Consider the following 19,194-nt stretch of genomic DNA (forward strand, 5'->3'; position numbering starts at 1 on the left):
GGAAAATTAGTTTGACTGTAGTAAATAAGATGGATTGGAAGAGATAAAGATTGGAGGTCAGAACATCCTGGATGAGGGCAGTGGCCAAGATGAAGAGTTTAGTTTTATTCATAGAATCATATACTTAAATACTCCTTAGATCTTATGTAGATTAACACACAAACTTCTACACATAAGGAAACTAATAGCCAAAGAGGTTGTTATTTGTCAGACTTATACAGTAGTAGAGTCCCGGGTAAAACCCTGGCTTCCTGTCTCCTAATCTACTCTTTCATTCTGCTCTCTCCTTTACCTTTGAAGTGACAGTAGCAAAGACTAAGCAGAAGCATCTAAGCGGCAGCCACAAATCCAAAATCTTAGAACTGGAAAGATTTTCTTTCTCACCCAGTGCAGGAATCCTTTCTTATCCATGACAGATGGTCATCCAACCCGAATTCCAGTTCTGGGGAAGATGGTGGGAATAGATTAGCTGAGAGGATTTGTAGAGGTATTTACTGAGAGTGACTACTGTGCATTGTAAGTGTCCTCAGGACAAGAGTGAGGAAGAAATGCTAGCAGAGGAGATTGAGAAGACTTGATAAGAAACCTTGCTTTATTTTTACCTTTAGAACCATTTGTTCTGGCTTCAGAATACGAGCCCTGCCTCTGAACGAGTGAGTGCAATAATTTGGGAAGGTAATGAATGCAAAAAAATGGATATGTCTGTTTTAGAAATCAGTGGCATCATCATGAGTAGGGTAAGTTTTTTTTGTGAGTGTTTTTAAATCTTGAAACAGTTCTCACACATTCCACGTTGTGGGCACCATTTGCTGTTTTGAAAGAATTCTTTATTGGTGTAGAGAAATTAAATTTTCCAAATGCTTATATTTTATTGTTTTTCCCATACTGTGGGGTCTAGAGGGAAGAGGTATCTCTCAGTGCTTTGTGTCCTTCCCCTCCCCCTAGTCCCTTGGGGGAAGTCTGACGTGTGTCACCAACTAGGAGAAGGGCAGAAGAGGTTTCTCCTTCCAGGGGAGGGATGCTGGTGTTTGTCCCTTATTCGTTGTATGTGGACAACCATTGCTATTATTCCTTATGTATATTTATTGTTATATTTAAGCCTAATCTTTAATGAGAAAGGTTTAAGAATCTTAAATCAATAGATTTATTCCAGCACTTCCCACATTGTGATCCTTGGGTCCCTAGTGTTCTGTATGAAGTGAATAAGTTATGTGATAATTTTGGTATTAATGATATTTTTCCTTCTAAGATGTTAAATATTAAATTTCTTATAAGAATGCTTCCCTTGCTGAAGTCCATTTACTTGATAGTGGCTTGGGGTGACTAGGTTCTTGAAGGCTACTTTAGCAGAATATAAGCTCTGGTTGTTTTTTTTAGGATAGAAAATCTTCAAATATAGACCCCAACCACAGATTTCATATCTGTTATCCAAGGACCAATTTAGCTATGTATAGGAAGGTCTGTAGAAAGAAAATTGGCCCCCAAGCGATGAAATGTAATTTTGGCCATTAGAAACCCAAGACTAAAACATGGAAGTATTGTGATCTGTGTCAGTGGAGGAAATACCTATGACAGTGAAACTAGAACTCTTTTCAAGTTTTTTGGGTTTTTTTTTTTAATCTAAAAAAATTGGCATAGTTTCTTCAATTATGTGTCAAAATTTCCTCAACTCTCTCTTTCCCTGTATTTTATGCTCCCAAATCCAGTGCTGACTGTTCATGGATTTGATCAGTACCTTATTAGATTTGAATGAATTGAGATTGGGCCTGTGATTTCATTACTATAGAGAATGTGTAGTGTAGAGTGAGAAAACTTTCTCTGCTAAAGAAAATCCCTGCAACTTCAGTGGCTTAGAAGAATCTCGAGACCCCCAGAGCACTTGGTGGTGGCCTGTCTTACCCAGAATGTGTCAGGGGCAGGACTTAGTCCCAAATCTTCCTGTGCCAAGGCAGAGCTTAAATACCAGTCTGCCTCTCTGGATTTCAGTATGAGCTGATAGAAGAAGTTTTTGCAAGGGGGATAATATATCAAAAATAAGCCATGCTTAGGTTTAATGCAACCTAAATTTGGTGGGGAAAAAGACTATAAAATACAAACTCCTATAGCTAAGGCCTTCAGCAGTTGGACTTGTACATATGCTTCTAGACTTATTTCGTGTTCATCCCTTTCATGAAGTCTGCATTCCAGCCAAACTACACTACTAGCTATTATGGAACTCTTCTCCCACCTCTGTGTATTTACAGGAGTTTTCCCCTGTGCTTGGAATAGGCTTCCTTATTTCCAGTTCTCATGGATAAGTTTGGTGAAGCAGTCACTGATTTCCCTAGTTAATTCTCTTTCCCTCAATTTACCTTAAATTATGCTTCTCTATTTGTCTATCCCCACATTAGAATATAAGCTCCCTGAGGACAGGAACTGTTTCCTTTTTTCCTTGATATCCCTAACATAAAGTATATAAATGCTTAATAAATATTTTGTCCAATTCCCAACATCAACCAAAAAAAAAGATCAATAAAGTATATAGGAAGCCTCACAACCTTCCATGGACAGATCCACAATACATTTTCTCAGAAATAATTTTTTATAAATATGACCTTTGTAAATCCTTCCTTATTTAATGGTAGTTTTCATTAATCTCCAGGTTAATGCATATCAGCAGGGCGTAGGTTACCAGATGCTGGGAAACGCTGTCACTGCTGGGTTAGCATTTTTCCCATTCTTATACCGACTTTGCCACGAGAAGAACCTGGACCAAATGCGATCCATCTCGACTGAGGAGCTCCTGACTCTCCTTTGTGGTGCGCCACCGTCATTATCAGTCATCATTTTTGCCATGATCAATTTTCTTGAGCGCTTGTGTCTCACCTGGATGTTTTTTTTTATGATGTGTGTGGCAGAGAGAACGTACAAGCAGGTCAGTGGGAGGATCATTGAATCTTCCTGTCTCATTGCAGTGGGACCTCTCTCTTCATTTTTCTGCTGTACAAAAGTTAATGTCTCTGAATTAACATTATTACTATGTGTGACCCTTGTGTGTAGTTATTTAAGAATGTGAATAACGACAAAGGGATTTCTGTTATAAATCTGAAAAATAACTTAGATTTTTAACATCAGTCATTTTATTTTCAGTGTATTCAGTGATGTGTGTACCTTTTCAGCTGCATAAACCAAGTTTTTCCTGGACATGGAAAAAATAATGTTTCTCTCACAGTACCTCATGAATCCCAAGACATTTTTAAAAAACTGGGAGAGTTTCTTTTATTATATGATACAGCTTAGTTCTTAACATTTTCTTGGTGAAGTTCTGGAAAATTTTAATTGGAAATGGACTTATCAGATATCTGTAAAATCAACTAGAGGAATAGGGGATAATTTTCTGTCCATGACTTTTCTTAGAGTAAGATTTTTGTGGATCGGAAAAGGAAACCTCTTCTGCATCTGTTGAACTGGGCTTCTCGACTTCACAAGAGTAAATATTCTTTACTTAGCTAATGTCTTTTTTCTGAATACTTTCTTAAGCATCTTGAGGCATAGAACTAGTTCTCTATCTTTGTATTAGATCGTGGAGGAGAAGGAGATTCAATAGCTGTATAAGTGATAACGTGAGCTTGGTGATGGTGAATTTGTTTTTAAGTCTAGTAGAGCGAGCACTTGGAGCTGTCCTGCTGGGGCTACTCCTTGTTTGGGGCAGATAGAGGGTCAGTCCTCCCTGATCATCCCTGTTGAGAAGTGGAGAAGTGAGAGAGGTTTTCATTTGATCACTTTTGTCTGTCTTTTTTCAGTTTTGAATAATAAATTAATTTTATTGATTTTTTTTTACTTAACAGATACTTTGTAACAAACACCTAATCAGCTCTCCCCCTACCAAATACATAATCCCAAAACAATTAGGCAAAACCACCTAATAAGAATGATTACAGCTAGTTGTATATATCATTTTGAATTTGTTTTGCAAAACTAATTTAGTTTAAAGAACATCCTTTATGGATATGTTTTGCTTGACTACACATATATAACCTATATCAAATTGCTTGCCTTCTCTACGAGGGAGGGGTAGGGAGGGAAGAAGGGAGAGAATTTGGAACTCAAAATTTCAAAAATGAATGTTAAAAATTGTTTTCATGTGTAACTGGGGAAAAATAAAATACTAAATAAAAGGAAAAAAAACAGAAAAAAAGAAATTTAGTCATCTATTATAGTATGCCCTGAATAAAATTTTATGCTGTTTCTTTTTTTTCCAGGGGGAATTGGTGGTAACAGAGGTTGACAGATGTTTACATTATTTCTCTTTGTATGTTTTTCTTTTCCCTAGCGATTTTTATTTGCAAAACTCTTTAGTCATATTACCTCTGCCAGGAAAGCTAGAAAATATGAAATCCCCCATTTCAGGCTCAAAAAGGTGGAGAACATTAAGATATGGCTATCACTGCGTTCTTATTTAAAGGTAAATTTTATCTTAACATTATATGGAGAGACTTAGAATTTACATAGAGAGAAATAGTTTACCACCAAACTGTAATTTGGTACATTACATGTGTTTATTTTTTTGAAGGCAGCATAATGTACCAGAATGAGTTTTGGTTTTAGAGGCAGAAGACCTGAGTTTTAGTCCTAGCTCTTCCACTTACTTCCTGTTTGCCCTTGAACAAGCTTCCAATCTCTCTGAAAATCAGTTTCCTAATCTATAAAATGAGGGAGTCAGACTAGATAATCTGTAAGGTCCCTTCCAGCCCTAAATCTATGATCCCATCCTCTTTTATACCTCAATTTCCTTATCTCTGAAATGGGGATAATAAAATTTGGTTACCCACTACACAGGTGGTTGTGATGAAAGCGCTTTGTAGACTTCAATATTTATTATCATACCTGCTAGCACACTATTACTGGATTCCAGCAAGAAAGTGACATCCATAGCTGACAAGAATAAAGCTTGTAGATAGGTGCTGTTACCCACCTATAGGAATTTATCTTTAGAAATGAATTTAGATAAGAAAAAAAGAAAAGCAAATTTCTTGGAGTTGGAATAGTATATTATAATAGTGCTATGATTTTCCCTTGCTTTTGGGACACACTTGAATATACGTGTATCTCATTGGGCAAATTAATGCCTTATTTAGAAAGGGGACAGATTTTAGAAGTATTAAGATCTATCTCTCTTCTAAACAAAATAGTAACTTTGAATTGGGGGTTTGGAGATTTTCTTTTTAAACTTCACCTCCTATACTATTAACGTCCTGTGTTTAAAAACCTTTAGCTTTTTAAAACAAAAATGTATAAAATTTAAAAATGTGAATTCCTGTTTTAGGTCATGGAGTTGCTAGATTGCTGCCATTAGCTTTTTGTAACATCTAGAATTAAGCTTTCCAGTCTGATACATTTAGTATATCATATCTCATTTTACAGAGACGGGGTCCACAGCGCTCAGTCGATGTGGTTGTGTCTTCAGTGTTCTTACTTACACTTTCAATTGCTTTTATTTGCTGTGCCCAGGTAAGAATTTCATAGAAGAAATGAAAATGCTATTGTATGTTGTCTGTTGTTTAAAATCCAAGGTTTATCTTCTGTGTCTTAGCTGTTTTAATTTTAAGGTATGTTATATTTGAAAAGTGTCTGTGAATTTGTTAACTGTAATTAAGAATTTGTAATCTGAAATTAAGAATTTTGAGGTCTAATGTTTATCCATTGTGATGTCATGGATAGAAGGGCCTTGCAGTCAAGAAGACTTGGCTTCTAGTCCGGACTTTGATTTATACTAGCCGTGCGATCCTGGGAAAGTCACTTAACTTCTTAGTACCCCAGGAACCTCTCTAAGACGATAAGTTGTAAGCCAGTTGCCGATCTGCATTGGTAGAGGGAATTTCCTCACTGGCAGTTGTTGCATCAGTGAAAATATGAGTCCTAATCAAGAAAATTACTAAAGGGACAGTTAGTAGAACATCTAGAAAAGGCAGTGGGGATCACAGAGGCACTGTGCCTTCATCAAAAGCATATATAATGCCAGGCTGACCTCATTTCCTTTTTTGACAGGGTTACTATATTGGTAGATTGGGGAATGTCATAGAATGTCAGTCAACAAGTGCCTTTTATTTTATTAAGTGCCTCTTATATGCCAGGCATTGTGCTAAGCTCTGAGAATGCAAAGAAAGGCAAAAGACAGTCCTTGCCCTCAAGGAGCTCATGGTTTAATGTACGTAAATATAGCTATCGACATTTTAGCAAAACATATGAGGTAGTCATGTTATTCTTATATGATCTCTTACTTGCCAAATCTAATGGCCTTTCTCCTCCTCCTTGACCTTTCTGTAGCATTTGAAATTGCTGATCACCTGCTCCTCCATACTTTCTCCTCTCTAGGCTTTCATGACACTGCTCTATCTTGGTTCTTCCCCTACCTGGGATCACATTGCAGTTTCCTTTGCTGAATCTTCATCCTTGTCAGTCACTTACTCAATAAATAAAATTTATTAAGCATCTACTGTGTGCAAGGCACTCTGCTAAGTACTTATCATACCCACTAACCATGGTTGTTACCTCTAACCATGAGTGCCCCACAAGGCTCTGTCCTAGGCCTTCTTTGCATGTCCTTAGATACTATCTCCCTTCGTGATCTTATCAGCTCCATTAGATTCAGTTCTCATCTCAATGCAGATGGCTTCCAGAGGGGTGTGTGTGTGTGTGTGTGTGTGTGTGTGTGTGTGTGATATATAATATATATCCAGTCCTAGTCAGTCTTCTGAGGTAGTCCCACATCTCAAAGTTAACATGTCCAAAACAATTTATTATCTTTCTTCCCAAATCTACCCTTCTTCCCAGCTTCCCTTTACTGTCAAGGGCATCATTATCCTTCCATTTACCTAGGCTTACAGCACTGGAATCATCCCTCCCTCCTCCTTCTCACTCATCCTCTACATCCAGTCCATTGCAAATCTGGCCATTTCTACCTTCTCAATTTGTCTCAAACATCTCCTCTCAGCTCCCACATCTGCCCTTCCAGTCCAGGCCCCCCTCTCACTGGGACTGTTTCAGGAGCCAGGTCTCCCTGCTTCAAGCCTCTCCCCCCTCTAATGCATCATCCAGTCACCTGTCAAAGTGACTGTCCTAAAGCACAGGCCCAGCCACCTCACCTTGTCTCAGTAACTTTCCTGAGGACAAAGGAACCTTCCAGAGAGCGCTGTGAGCATGTGAAAACCTTGTTATTTTTGAGTGTTGACTCTTTTGCTTTGTTTGATTCTATTCACTTTTCCTTTGCATGACTGTGACCGAGCCAGTGGGAAACAGACTAATATGAAGACTGAGGTGAGTCTTCTGAACTGCTGTGGTTTTAACATTTGTGTGTGTCTCATTTCCGTAGGTTCTGCAAGGCCACAAAACCTTTCTGGAGGATGCTCATAACTGGGAGCTCCTGATCTGGGAGACGGCCCTGCTGCTCTTTTTATTGCGTCTTGCCTCCCTGGGGTCTGAAACCAATAAGAAATACAGTAACATCTCAGTACTGCTCACGGAGCAGGTAACACAGGTGTACTTGACTCATCTGGCTTGTGGTCTGTGCTGTCTTTTGGGGGTGACACTGCTGCTTCTAATCTCATTCAATTCAGCAAACATTTGTTAAGCACCTTCTGTGTTCTAGGCCCTGGGCAGACAGAGATAAAAACAAAGCAAGAAGAACATGTTCCGGGGCAACGAGGTGGTGCAGTGGATAGAGCACTGGTCCTGAAGTCAGGAGGACCTGAGTTCAAATCCAGCCTCAGACCAAACACTTGACACTTACTAGCTGTGTGACCCTGGGCAAGTCACTTGACCCCAATTGCCTAAAAAAAGGAAAAAAAAGAATATGTTCCTTACAGAGCCTACATTCTGTTAGAGGGATTCAGCATATACTCAGATAAGTTCCCTCAAACATGAGGAGGTGAGAAAGTGCTAACTTTTTTGGGGGAAATGGGTATGGGATTCTAAAGAGATTTTGTGGAGGAGCTAACCCCTGAGAGGCAGAGATTTCAGGCATGAAATGTGTGAATTTGTAGAGATGGCATAGAAAGTTATCAAGTTCGGAGATAGCTTGTCCAATTTGGCTGAAACACAGAGTGCACAAAGGCAAGTAGTGTTAAATAAGACTGGACAGGTAGGTGGGGAGGACTGTGGAAGGCCTTCGATGCCAAGTCAAGGAATTTGGAATTTTATCACATAGACAGTGAGTGGCTGAGGCACTGAAGGTTTTTGAGCACGGGGGTAGCTTTGTGGAGGGCTGGATAGGAGAGGGGACAGACTTGAAATGGGAACCTGGTTAGAGGCTCTCATAGTGGTCTAGGCAAGAGATGAGGAGGGCCTGAATCACGAGTCTGGCTGAGATTGGAGAGAAGGGGATGGGACATGAGAGATGTAGTAGAGGAGGAAGCAGCAAGATGGGGTGTTCGAGGAGAGGGAAGAGTCAGATGACTCTGAGGTTACAAAATTGGGTGACTGGAAGGAATGGTGGGGAGTGGGAAGGAGAGGCAGGTTTGCATGGGACATAATGAGTTTGAGATGCCTCCTGGACATCCCAGGGAGCTCAAGAGAGCGATGAGGGCTGACTTTATCAATTGGGAGTTATTTGCACAGAGATGTTACTTGCACCCAATGAGATCTTTAAGAAAAAGTATATATAGAGAGAAAGGAAGAGGTCCCAGGGGACACCTGTGCTAAGGGTGCAGGAGAAAGATGATTATCCAGCACAACAGAGAAAGAGGCCAGTCAGGCAGAAGGAGAAGCCAGAGAAGCATTGTCATCGAAGCCCTGGTGGGGAGGAGGAGAGAGGTGGTCAGGAAGCACCAAAACCTGCAGCAAAGATGAAGGATAAAGGGTTGTTAGATTTAGCTGTTAGGAGATCAGCTCTGACTTTGGAGGGAGCGCTTCATTGGAGTGATGGAGTCAGAAGCCAAAATGCAGGTGACTGAGGTGGGAGGGGAGTATGAAAACAGTGGTTGTAGACCTTCCTACCAGGAGCTGAGCAGTGGTCAAGGGCATCATGTAAATGTGCATCAGAAATGGTTCTTGAATTGCTTCTACGTCATTCCTACTGTTATACAGGAAGAAATATATAGGGACCAATACAACCTGGAACTACTCTAATATAGAATACTCAGTGTGAATAAATATAACATGTTAAGTGAATATTTGAGGAAATCGTCAGGCATTAATGTCCAGCACTTAGCATAGTGCCTGGCACGTTTTTGTAGTTGTTGTTTACTTGTTTCGGGGTTTTGAGGGTTTCCTTGGCAGAGATCCTAGAGTGGTTTGCCATTTCCTTCTCCAGCTTATTTGACAGATGAAGAACCTGAGGCAAACAGGGTGAAGTGACCTGGGTCACACAGCTTCAAAGTGTCTGAGGCCACATTAGAATCCAGGTTTTCTGGACTTCAGGCCTGGCACTGCATCCACTGTGCCACCTACCTGCCACGTAGTAGGTGCTTGATAAATGTTTACTGATTGGTTGGTTGTATGGAGAAGGTTTTTTTTTTGTTTTTTTAAGTTCAAGTTACCTGTTTAGGATTAGATCAAAATCTATAGCATAACTAGATTGAATTTTATGAATGAGGGATTTAGTATGTTCCTATAGGTTAAGTAATATAAATATGGCTTTGTTCAGTACCCAGAATAACAACACACAAATATGATTTTTATTATTAACATAAGTGTAATTATTTTTCTGTTAATAAACTTTGTTATTAATGCTATAGCTTCATTGATAAATAAAAAATATACTTTTTCTCTTAGGTAGCTTCCCTTCCTAAAGGCAGAATTTGTTCCCTGGGATGGGAATTAGTTATGTGACTTAGTAGTTCTATAGAAATTGCTTATGAGCATTTTTTTCACTACAAATGTTTTCAAAGAATCTGCCAGTTTCTTTAATGGGTATCATTTTATTATGATATTTATCCAGTTACATATTCTTTCCCTTAGATTAACTTATATCTCAAAATGGAAAAGAAGCCAAATAAAAAAGAACAGCTCACTCTGGTGAACAACGTGCTAAAACTGTCGACCAAGTTACTAAAAGTGAGTGTTGTCTGACAGTGTCTCTGTTACCATCATTAAACTCAGTGTGTTTGTCCTAGGGAAGGAGTACAGAGTATTAGTCTGTGAGCTTCATAGGATGCCTACTGCCCATGACTCCTGAAAACTTGGGGAGGGAGCATTCTGTGTTTTGTTATCTCTGAGCCACTATTATGTTGCAAATTGAGGGGCATGGGCTTTGTTACTGCTGTTTTTTTGCAAAAAAATTTTCACCCCTGAAGCAGAGAGAGGAAGGGTATCTTAGAGGTGTGTGGAAGGAATGCGTGATGGCCTGAGGGGAAAGGGGAAGAAGCTCCCATCTGTGGAATATCTGATAACTTTCAATACAGTCCAGTGCAGATTGATTAAACACCTACTCTGTGCAGGCACTGGCCCTTTTCTTTCCCCCCTGGAACTTCCCTTAACTCTTTGGTCTCTTCTCCTCCTAACCTCCTGCCATGTTTCTTTCCTCCCTTAAAATGTAAACTCCTTGAAGGTGGGAATTGTTTTTATTTTTGCTTATATTTGTATCCCCAGAGTTTATCTCACAGTGCTTGACACACATTAGAGGCTTAATAAATGTATGTTTCCCTCTTTCTTGCCACTGGGGATGCAAGAACAAAACCAAACCATTCCCACTCTCAAGGAGCTTAAATTGTACCAGAGGATACAACTTTTTACAAGTTAATGGTTGGCAGAGTAGTAGCACGAAGAAATATAGGGAAATCCTCCCCAACCAAATTCCTCCAGTCTGATCTAAAAAAGTGCTCTTGACTGAATCCTGATAGGGAAATCGAAGACAAAGTCACAGTGAGGCATTTTTCTAGCCCAGCTAAGTACAGGAAGTTTGTAGATACTGGGAATGGTGCCTGACCAAGAACGTGCCTTGCCGAGCTTTGTATTGAAGCAGGACAAGGTCCCAGACCCACATCTGGGCACCCAGCCTTGTGCAGGTGCAGGAACAGGTTCCAACTGGCAGCTTTGTCACTCACTACCAAGTTCTGAGTCACAGATCTAGGGCAACAGAGGAGGACTCTTGTGCCTAGGTTTAGCATTCCAAGAGAAGGCAGAGTTGCAGTCCCTGGGCAGTGTACTGAAAAGGGAACAAGTTGAGAAGCAGGCAGCAGCAGGGTGGCTTGGACCCCAAAAGCAGAGTGGGATCTCAGGTCAAACCTAAGGCCTAGCCTGAAGACTGCAGATGAATGACTAGGGCAGGAATCTCAGACCAAAGGGATACATATAGTTCTGTCCCCCTGAACCAGCAGAGCTTCCCAGATGTCTAATAGGTCTGAGTCCAGAAGAAGTCTATTGTTGCTCAGACCCAAACCCAGGTCAGAACTCAGACCAGGGTGGGGCAGCAATTTTGTCCTGTATCATACCACTTGGGGAGAACTGAAAGCTTGCTGGTCCCCAGCCTGAGCTGTCCTTGAAAACCTGGGATACACTTAATGTATTAATAAAGCATCAGAGTAACTAGCCCAGACCTTCCCTCCAGACATGTGCAGAGCCTGGCCCTGATATCAAGTCTGAAGTCAGAAGGAGGCTGGAAGAATGGGCAAACAAAAAAAAAAAGCATTCCAGCATGAAAAAGCAATTATGGTGATGGGTGCTCAAGACAAAAACAAAACACAGAAAAAGAGAATGACTCTGAAATATTCACAAACAAAGCCTCAAAGGAAAACATAAATTAGGCAGAAATTCAGCTAGAATTCTTGGAAGAGATGAAGCAAGAGTTTTAAAGAAGAGTTTAAAATGTTTTTATAAAACATGAGTGCTTGAGGGAGAAATTAAAAAAGAAATCAGAACTGGGAAAGAAAAAATTGGAAAAGGAGTTAAGTTTTTCATAAGAAATACAAAATCTTGTGAAGCCACATGCTCCCTGAAAGTTAGACTAGATCATATAGAAGCCGATTAACTACATGAGACAAAACATATTAAAATAAAATCAAAAGACTGAAGGTGTAAGGTAATCTCATAGAAAAAACAACTGACCTGGAAAACAAATGAAGGAGAAAAAAATTAAGAATCACTGGACTCTCTGAAAGCCATGGCCAAAAAAGAAGTCTGACATCTTCAAGAAATATTAAAGCTTCCTAGATCTCTTAGAACCAGAGAGCAAAGTAGAAATAGAAATAATCCACCAGTTACTCCTGAAAGAAATCCCAAGGTAGAAACTCCCAGGAACATTATGTATAGCCAAAGTCCAGAGCTTCCACATCAAAGAAAAGGTAGTGCAAGCAGCCAGGAATAAGAATTCACATACTGAGGAGCCACCACTATGAAGAAGTGGAGAGCATGGTATAGGATACTCCAGAAGGCAGAGGCTATGAGTTTACAGCCAAGAATAACTTGCCCAGCAAAATTAAGTTTAATCCTACTGGGGGAAAATGGGCTTTTAAGTTCTGTTGAGAAAATCAGAGCTCTGGAGAAACAAACATGAGAGTGAAGAGAAGCAGTCATAAAGCACTAAGCAAGGATAAACTGCTGAATTCTAATATGGGAGGATGATAAACGTGTCCCCTTTAAACCCTATTCCTAATCAGAGGGCAAAGAGGGAGTCAAGTTAGAAGGCCTGGGAGTGGTTCTTTTATGGTTGGATGAAGAATACACTAGAAGGGAAAGTATCTCACATAACTAGAGTGCACAAGCAGAGGTCTTTATAGACAATAAGGAAGGGATAGGAGAGCAGCTCTTTGAATCTTACTTTCATCTGAATTGGTCAAAGGAGGGAAGAAAACACACGTGTGTTGGACACAGGAATACATTTCATTGAACAGTAAAATAGGAGGGATAGAGAAGAAGAGACGAGGAAATTAAAAGGAGGGTGGATGAAGGGAGATGTTTGTTCTAAGCAAAACAAAATATAAGAATGTACAGAAATATAGCTTTTTGAGGTTGCAAAGAATGGGAATTTGGGATATACCTATCAATTGTGCAATGGCTGAACAAGTTACGGTGTATTAATGTGATGTAAGACGTGATGAAGGAGATGGTTTCAGAGAAACCTGGAAGATTTGTACGAACTGATGCAGAGTGAAGTGAACAGAACCAGGAGAGCCATTTATATATTTTATGACTTAGGAACTCTGATCGGCATATTGACCAGTCATGATTTCAGAGGACTAATAAATGATGAAACATACTACTCACTTCCTGATAGAGAGGAAAAAGACTCACTCAGAGTGAAAATGATATGTGTGCATGTATGTATACATGCATGCACATGCATGTACATGTGTGTGCTATACATACATACATGTATATTGTATCATATATACATATTGTATGTGTATATATATAATTTACTTGACTTTTGTGTGTATATATAATTTGCACTTTGCAAGAGGGGTTTTGTTTTTCTTTTACTGTCAGTTGAGGGTGAGAAGGAAGGGACAAAAGAGTTTTGCTTAATTGAAAAAAATTTTAAATTCAGTTTTAAAAATTAATTGTTTATTGGTATCTGGTGTTTTACATCACTTTTCATTTCCCAGTATATCCCTTCTTATCCTCCACCAAGAAAGCAATACTTTATAATAAAGAATAAAAATAAAAGAGGAAGAAAGCAGATCAGGACATCAGGTCCTCCAGCATATGTCTTATTCCACATCAATCATCCCCTTCTCCCCTTATTCTTCTCTTTGCAAAGGAGGGAAGGACATACTAATTTGATTTCCAGAGTGGTTGAACCAGTTGATAGACTGCACTGCTAATGCATTAGTGTACATGTCTGTCTTTCCACACACTCTCTGTTAATTTTTTAAGTGTGCAGTGAAATCTCAAAATTGTTTTGATTTGCATTTCTCCTAATAGTGACTTAGGGCAGTCTTTCATAAGGTTGTTGATAGTGTATAGTTCTTCTTTTGAGAACTGTTTGTTCCCATAGGGGGGTGGGTTTGGGTTTTATACATTTTTGTTAATTGTCTGTATATCTTGGGCATCAGACCTTTATTGGAGATATTTGATGCAAATTGTTCCCTCCTCCTATTTGACCGCTTCCTTTGTCAGCCTAATTGCATTTTGTCAATGCATAAGCTTTTCAGTTTCATGTAATCAAAATCATGTTTTATCATTTATCATGCCTCTCCTGTTTGGTGAAGAATTCTACCTGTAACCATAGTTGTGAAAAGTACCTAATTTGGTTCTCTTGTAATTTTTTTATGGCATGACCTAATTTAATATTTAGGTTACGTATCCATTTTGAAATTATTGATAATATGGTTTAAGATACTGTAGTAAGCCTAATTTCTTCCAAATGAGTTTTAGTTTTCTCAGTAGTTCTTATGAAATGGAGAGTTCTTCTGCAAGGAATTTATGTTCTTGGGTTTATTGAACAGTAAATTGAGTTCACGTGATGCAGATTCATCCTTATCTCTTGTGTTCTACTGTACAACCTTTATATTTTAACCAGCACTAAGCAGTTTGGATGATTGCTACTTTACAGTACAATTTGAGGTCTGGCAATGCTATTCCCACTTTATTCCTACTTCTTTTCATTATTTCTCTTGAGAATTTAGAACTATTATGCCTCCAAATGAATTTTGTTGTCTTGTCTAGCTCTACAAAGGGATACAACATTTAACTATGTAAATACAATAGTATTTGAGGGGAGAGAGAACACTATTAAATAGGGAAGGAAGCTAAGGATCCTACAAAGCAGAGGGGAAGCAGAAGGGGGAAGGCGGAAGGAGGAAGGCGGAAGGCGGAAGGCGTTGCCAGGTCTGAGAGATGAGCTATGCAAAGAGGTGGAAGATAGGGAGCCAGTTTGGCTGGAAAGTAGGCTGGTCATTAACATCTAGCAGGAAGACTGGAGCGAGCCTGGGAATCAGCTTTAAATGCTAAACTGAAGAATGTTTATTAGTAGTGGGCCACAGAGACTTATTATACTGGGGAGTGAGATGGACAGACTTGTGCTTTGGGAAGCTTATTTTAGCAGCTGTGTGAGGAGGATGGTTTGGGGAGAGGATTGGAAGCCGGGAGGCCAATTTGGAAGCTGCCTTAAAAGTCAAATGGAGAGGTGATGAGGGCCTGAGTGAGTTTGGTGACTTAGTGAGTAAAGAGGAGACAGATGTGAGAGATGCCATGAAGAGGGAATTGATAAGAATTGACAACTGATTTGATAGAGGGTTTGAGGAAAAAGAAAACTATCAGGATGATGCTGAAGTTGCAACCATGAGTGCCTGAAGGATAGCAGTATCCTTCACAGAAATGGAACATTAGGAAGGGCAAGGGAAGAATGAGCACTGTTTTGGGTATGTTCAATTTGAGAGGCCCATGGAACACCCTGCTGGAGATATCCAGACAGTTGGACATGAGGACATATTTGGACAGGTAATTCAGGACTGCAGAATATAAGAAAGATTCGGCATGAATGCATAGATATAGGAGTCCTTTATATAGAGACGATAATTAAAGCCATGAGAGCTGAGGAAGTCACTGAGAGAGGGTATTAAGGCAGAAGAGATCAGGGTCCAGGACAGAACTTTGAGGGCTACCCATGCTGGTAGGCTATGGATGATGACTGAGCAAAGGGGACTGAGGAGGAGAACCAGGAGGGAGCAGTGTTGCCACAATCCAGGGAGGGGAGGCTTTACCAGGAGGGAAAGGGTATTTATTAGCATGAGAAGCTGCAGAGAGGTCAAGAAGGAAGAAAATTGAGGAAAGCCTATTAAATTTAGTATTTAAGGTCCTTGATAACTTTGGAGAGAGCAGTTTCAGTTGAGTGGTGAAGTCTAAAACCAGATTACAGATGGCTAAGAAGTGAATAGGAGGAGAGGAAGTGTAGCAAGCAATATGGAAAACTTTCTGGAAATTTGACAGTGAAAGGGAGGAGAGACAGTTAGGTAAATATATAGACAAATAGCTTCCTATTTTAAAATAATTGTTCTTGATAACTAAGAGATACTTTAACTCTGCAGATGCCAGTGTAGGGAAGGGAGTAAGGTCTGATCACCTTTTCCACCTATCTACTTCTTCCCTCCACCACCATACTTCTGTCCTCGTCTACATACAAGCCCCTCTGCCCCTTTAAGATTGATAATGGGTGAGCCTGAACTTTACGTGTTGGGAGTGAGAGATATGGAGACATGAGGAAAAAAAGAGGGATAGAAGAAAGTCAGAATCCAACTCCTCCTCCTCATCTCAAGGAGGCCCAGTGGCATGGGAGGAGGCTTGGCTTAAGCCAGGCATAACCATGTTATTTTTCTGTGGATATTCTTATCTCTCCCTCTCCCCCCTCCATTTCAGACCTCTTTACCCCAAAGAGAAGTCCCTAACTGGACCAAGGTCCTGTTTGGGCATGGTGGCCGTTTTTGCTGGGAGGGAAGTCAGTGCCATGTGTTCTCCTCTTCCCTGTACCCAAGTAGTCAGCTTAGTTCCAAGACGTAGGGTTGAAGATTAGAGCAGTCTGCAGTATGTCTTCCCTTCCTCGCCCTCTCCCCACTCCTCCCCCTCCAATGGTCTCACCCAAGCTCATGTGAGAGGGATTTAAACTGTTGAATGAAGGCTGCCTGCTGAGGGAAGACAGCTGGTTCTCCTAGACCAAGAGTCCTTAACATGCTTTGTGTCATGGAACTCTTTGGAAGTTTGGTGAAACCTGAAGACTCCTCTGAATAATGTTTCTTTCCTTTTTGAAAAAATTCGTAATTGAAGGAAATGATAAATTTCAGAGGTTAGTGAAAATGAAGATGTAATGTTTGTCTCATATAAGTTCACCAACTCTAAAATCTATCCATGGATCCTTTCTGTGGCCCCCAGGTTAAAAACTCCTGCCCTAGAGCCTAGTGGAGAGGTGGAAGCTGCATTACTGGCAGTGCTTTTATGGTCAGGTCATCTCGAACTTGTTACTTTAGATTGGTTCCTATGTGGTTTCAATATTAATTTTACCGTGCCTTTATCCTTTAGCCCAAGGAAGAAAAGGAAGTTTACACAATCCAACTGGGAAAAGTAGGTGATGTTATTCATTATAGGCTTTTGGAAGGTGGCTCTTAACACTATAATTCTTGAATATTTTAGGGAACTGAATCACATTCTCCTCGAGTAGTCACAAGTGAAGCCTTCAGGAAGCTAGCTAAGCAAGTTGTGCACTCCATAGACACCGTTCTGAATGCCTAATGTTTCTTTTTTCATTTTCCTTGTGTTTGTTGTAGGAGTTGGACACCCCATTTAGGCTCTATGGCCTTACCATGAATCCCCTGATCTACAACATAACTCGGGTGGTTATCCTTTCAGCTGTCTCAGGGGTGATAAGTGATCTACTAGGATTTAATATAAGAGTAAGTATGGCTGTCATTGTCTTTATTTGTGTTGATCTCTTTGAAGATGTTTCTTTATCTATTAAAATACTTTATAGAAATCTTTTCTTTTCCTACTTTTCTGTGTGATGGATAATAGGGAATGATTCTTAGGAAAATAATTGTTGCTCTTGTTGAAGGCTTTTGGGCCAAGTTTACAGTTCCATAGTTCATTCCTTTGTCCGTATGCAAAAAAAAAGGCTTCTCTAGTTTACTGTCATGTAGGTATGCATTCAGATTGCTAAGTGAATTAGCTCAAAACTTATTTTCATAGCTGAAATCATTCTGGTGGTTGTTTTCTTTCCTTAGTTGTGGAAAATTAAGCCATGAGCTGGTATATTTGGACCATAAATCTTTGCTGGCATCGGTACTTAACCATTTGATGGACAATTCCAGGAACAAGTGAGACAGCCTTCCATTTTCTTGCATGCAGAGGTACTCTCACCTGTGGCAGACCTGTGAATGATGTTTTCCTGGGAATCAAGAGTTGGCACACAACTCTGTTTGTGTGTATGTGTATGCTAAAGACTTCATTTTCACAGTTTAGAAACATTCCGAAGTGTTGGAAAACTAATGCCTTTCTTCTGTTACCATGCATAATACACTGAATAATTTCCCAGGTTAGGAAATTTATTCTGGGCATTTCAGTGCTTTAATGGTTACATTTTTATATGGAATGCCCAAAGTGTGAAACACATTTGCTTTCCTGAAAAAAATGTGAATTCAGTTCTCTTCCATTATAATCTATGGAGTTAGAGAGTTTCATTCTATAGCAAAGAGAGATCAAATTGAAACTATTTTAGGTTGAATCCAATAAAAAAACCTTATTGGAAAATTTCAGTTTCTTGGCTTTTCTTTAAAAAAATTAAATAAAACAGAACTGACACTTCTAACTGCAAGTTTCTGATAAACTATAAGAAAGATTGAGCTTCCATTATGCTTATAGAGCTAATCCTAATAACCATCATAACTGTTGCTGGAATAGAGAAATACCATGTAATATTTATTTGTATCATTGACACAATACACGGTCTTGGTCTAAAACCTAGAAGCATTAGAAATCTGCCTCTGTGATGTCTCCGAGTCAGTAAGGCATGGTGGCTTGTCTCTGGCAGCTAACAAGTCGAGTTCTGCAAGAGCTATTCCAGGTCTTCATCACCTGCTCTTTGTTTCTCTTGTGATTCATATACTGTGTAGTACCTCATAGCAATGCAGTTAAGGAAAAACTGGCCAGTTTCAGGCTCTGAGTATAGTTCGTGTAGTTGTGTGTTTTGAGAAGCCAGACGGGATAAACTGGAAGTCCAAGCCATGTAAATGGGTGCTAAGATTCTGTGATGATTTGAGACAGAAACAATTAGAGATAGTGACACTGATGATAATGTATACAGATTATAGATGCTATAGAAATTCAGATGAGGTCTATGACCATGATGGAGTAGTAATAACAGAAGAGGTAAAGTCTTCATGAACAAAATATACTTAATAAGCAAGATGAACTATATGTTCTAATACAAAAGTCAAATTTGACCTCATAGGTGTCATTGCAACTTGGAAAGATGAGACCTATAACTGGAGAAGTTTCAAATTTTATTCAAAAAGCAGGATAATTAGGGGTATGGGGGTAGGCAAAAGGCAAGTAGCATTTTATATTATATAGTGGCTGGCATTTAACAAAGGGCAGACTGAGGCAGTTCTCAGAGCCAAGATATCCTTTATTAGCACACAGCCTAGTAATAGAGAGGTCTTATTGGCTAGCCTCTACTTGCACCAAGAGATCCAGAGCAAAGTGTCTTTTATACCTAAGTATGTCTTCCTTCTGATTAGCCTAATGGTACATTATTTAGACTTTCCCTGGCAAATGTAAGATGACCCTGAT

The 19,194-nt window shown here is 39.6% G+C and overlaps 1 protein-coding gene across 2 annotated transcripts in view; it reads left to right on the forward strand.

Moving 5' to 3' along the window:
• Positions 1-18,153, forward strand: part of PHTF1 (putative homeodomain transcription factor 1) — a 46,455-nt gene extending 28,302 nt beyond the window's left edge. For both annotated transcript variants that reach the window (XM_021002052.2, XM_021002070.2), the window contains 8 exons: positions 609-737; positions 2,642-2,914; positions 4,313-4,444; positions 5,404-5,490; positions 7,352-7,507; positions 9,937-10,032; positions 17,175-17,300; positions 17,628-18,153. In XM_021002052.2, coding sequence (XP_020857711.1) covers positions 609-737; positions 2,642-2,914; positions 4,313-4,444; positions 5,404-5,490; positions 7,352-7,507; positions 9,937-10,032; positions 17,175-17,300; positions 17,628-17,648 — 1,020 coding nt within the window. In that variant the 3' untranslated portion in view covers positions 17,649-18,153. The remainder of the gene's footprint in view (positions 1-608; positions 738-2,641; positions 2,915-4,312; positions 4,445-5,403; positions 5,491-7,351; positions 7,508-9,936; positions 10,033-17,174; positions 17,301-17,627) is intronic.
• Positions 18,154-19,194: the final 1,041 nt, after the last annotated feature.

This window comes from Phascolarctos cinereus, unplaced genomic scaffold (genome assembly GCF_003287225.1).
Source record: "Phascolarctos cinereus isolate Bilbo 61053 unplaced genomic scaffold, phaCin_HiC Scaffold_5;HRSCAF=322, whole genome shotgun sequence".
In the NCBI taxonomy this organism is placed as follows: domain Eukaryota; kingdom Metazoa; phylum Chordata; class Mammalia; order Diprotodontia; family Phascolarctidae; genus Phascolarctos; species Phascolarctos cinereus.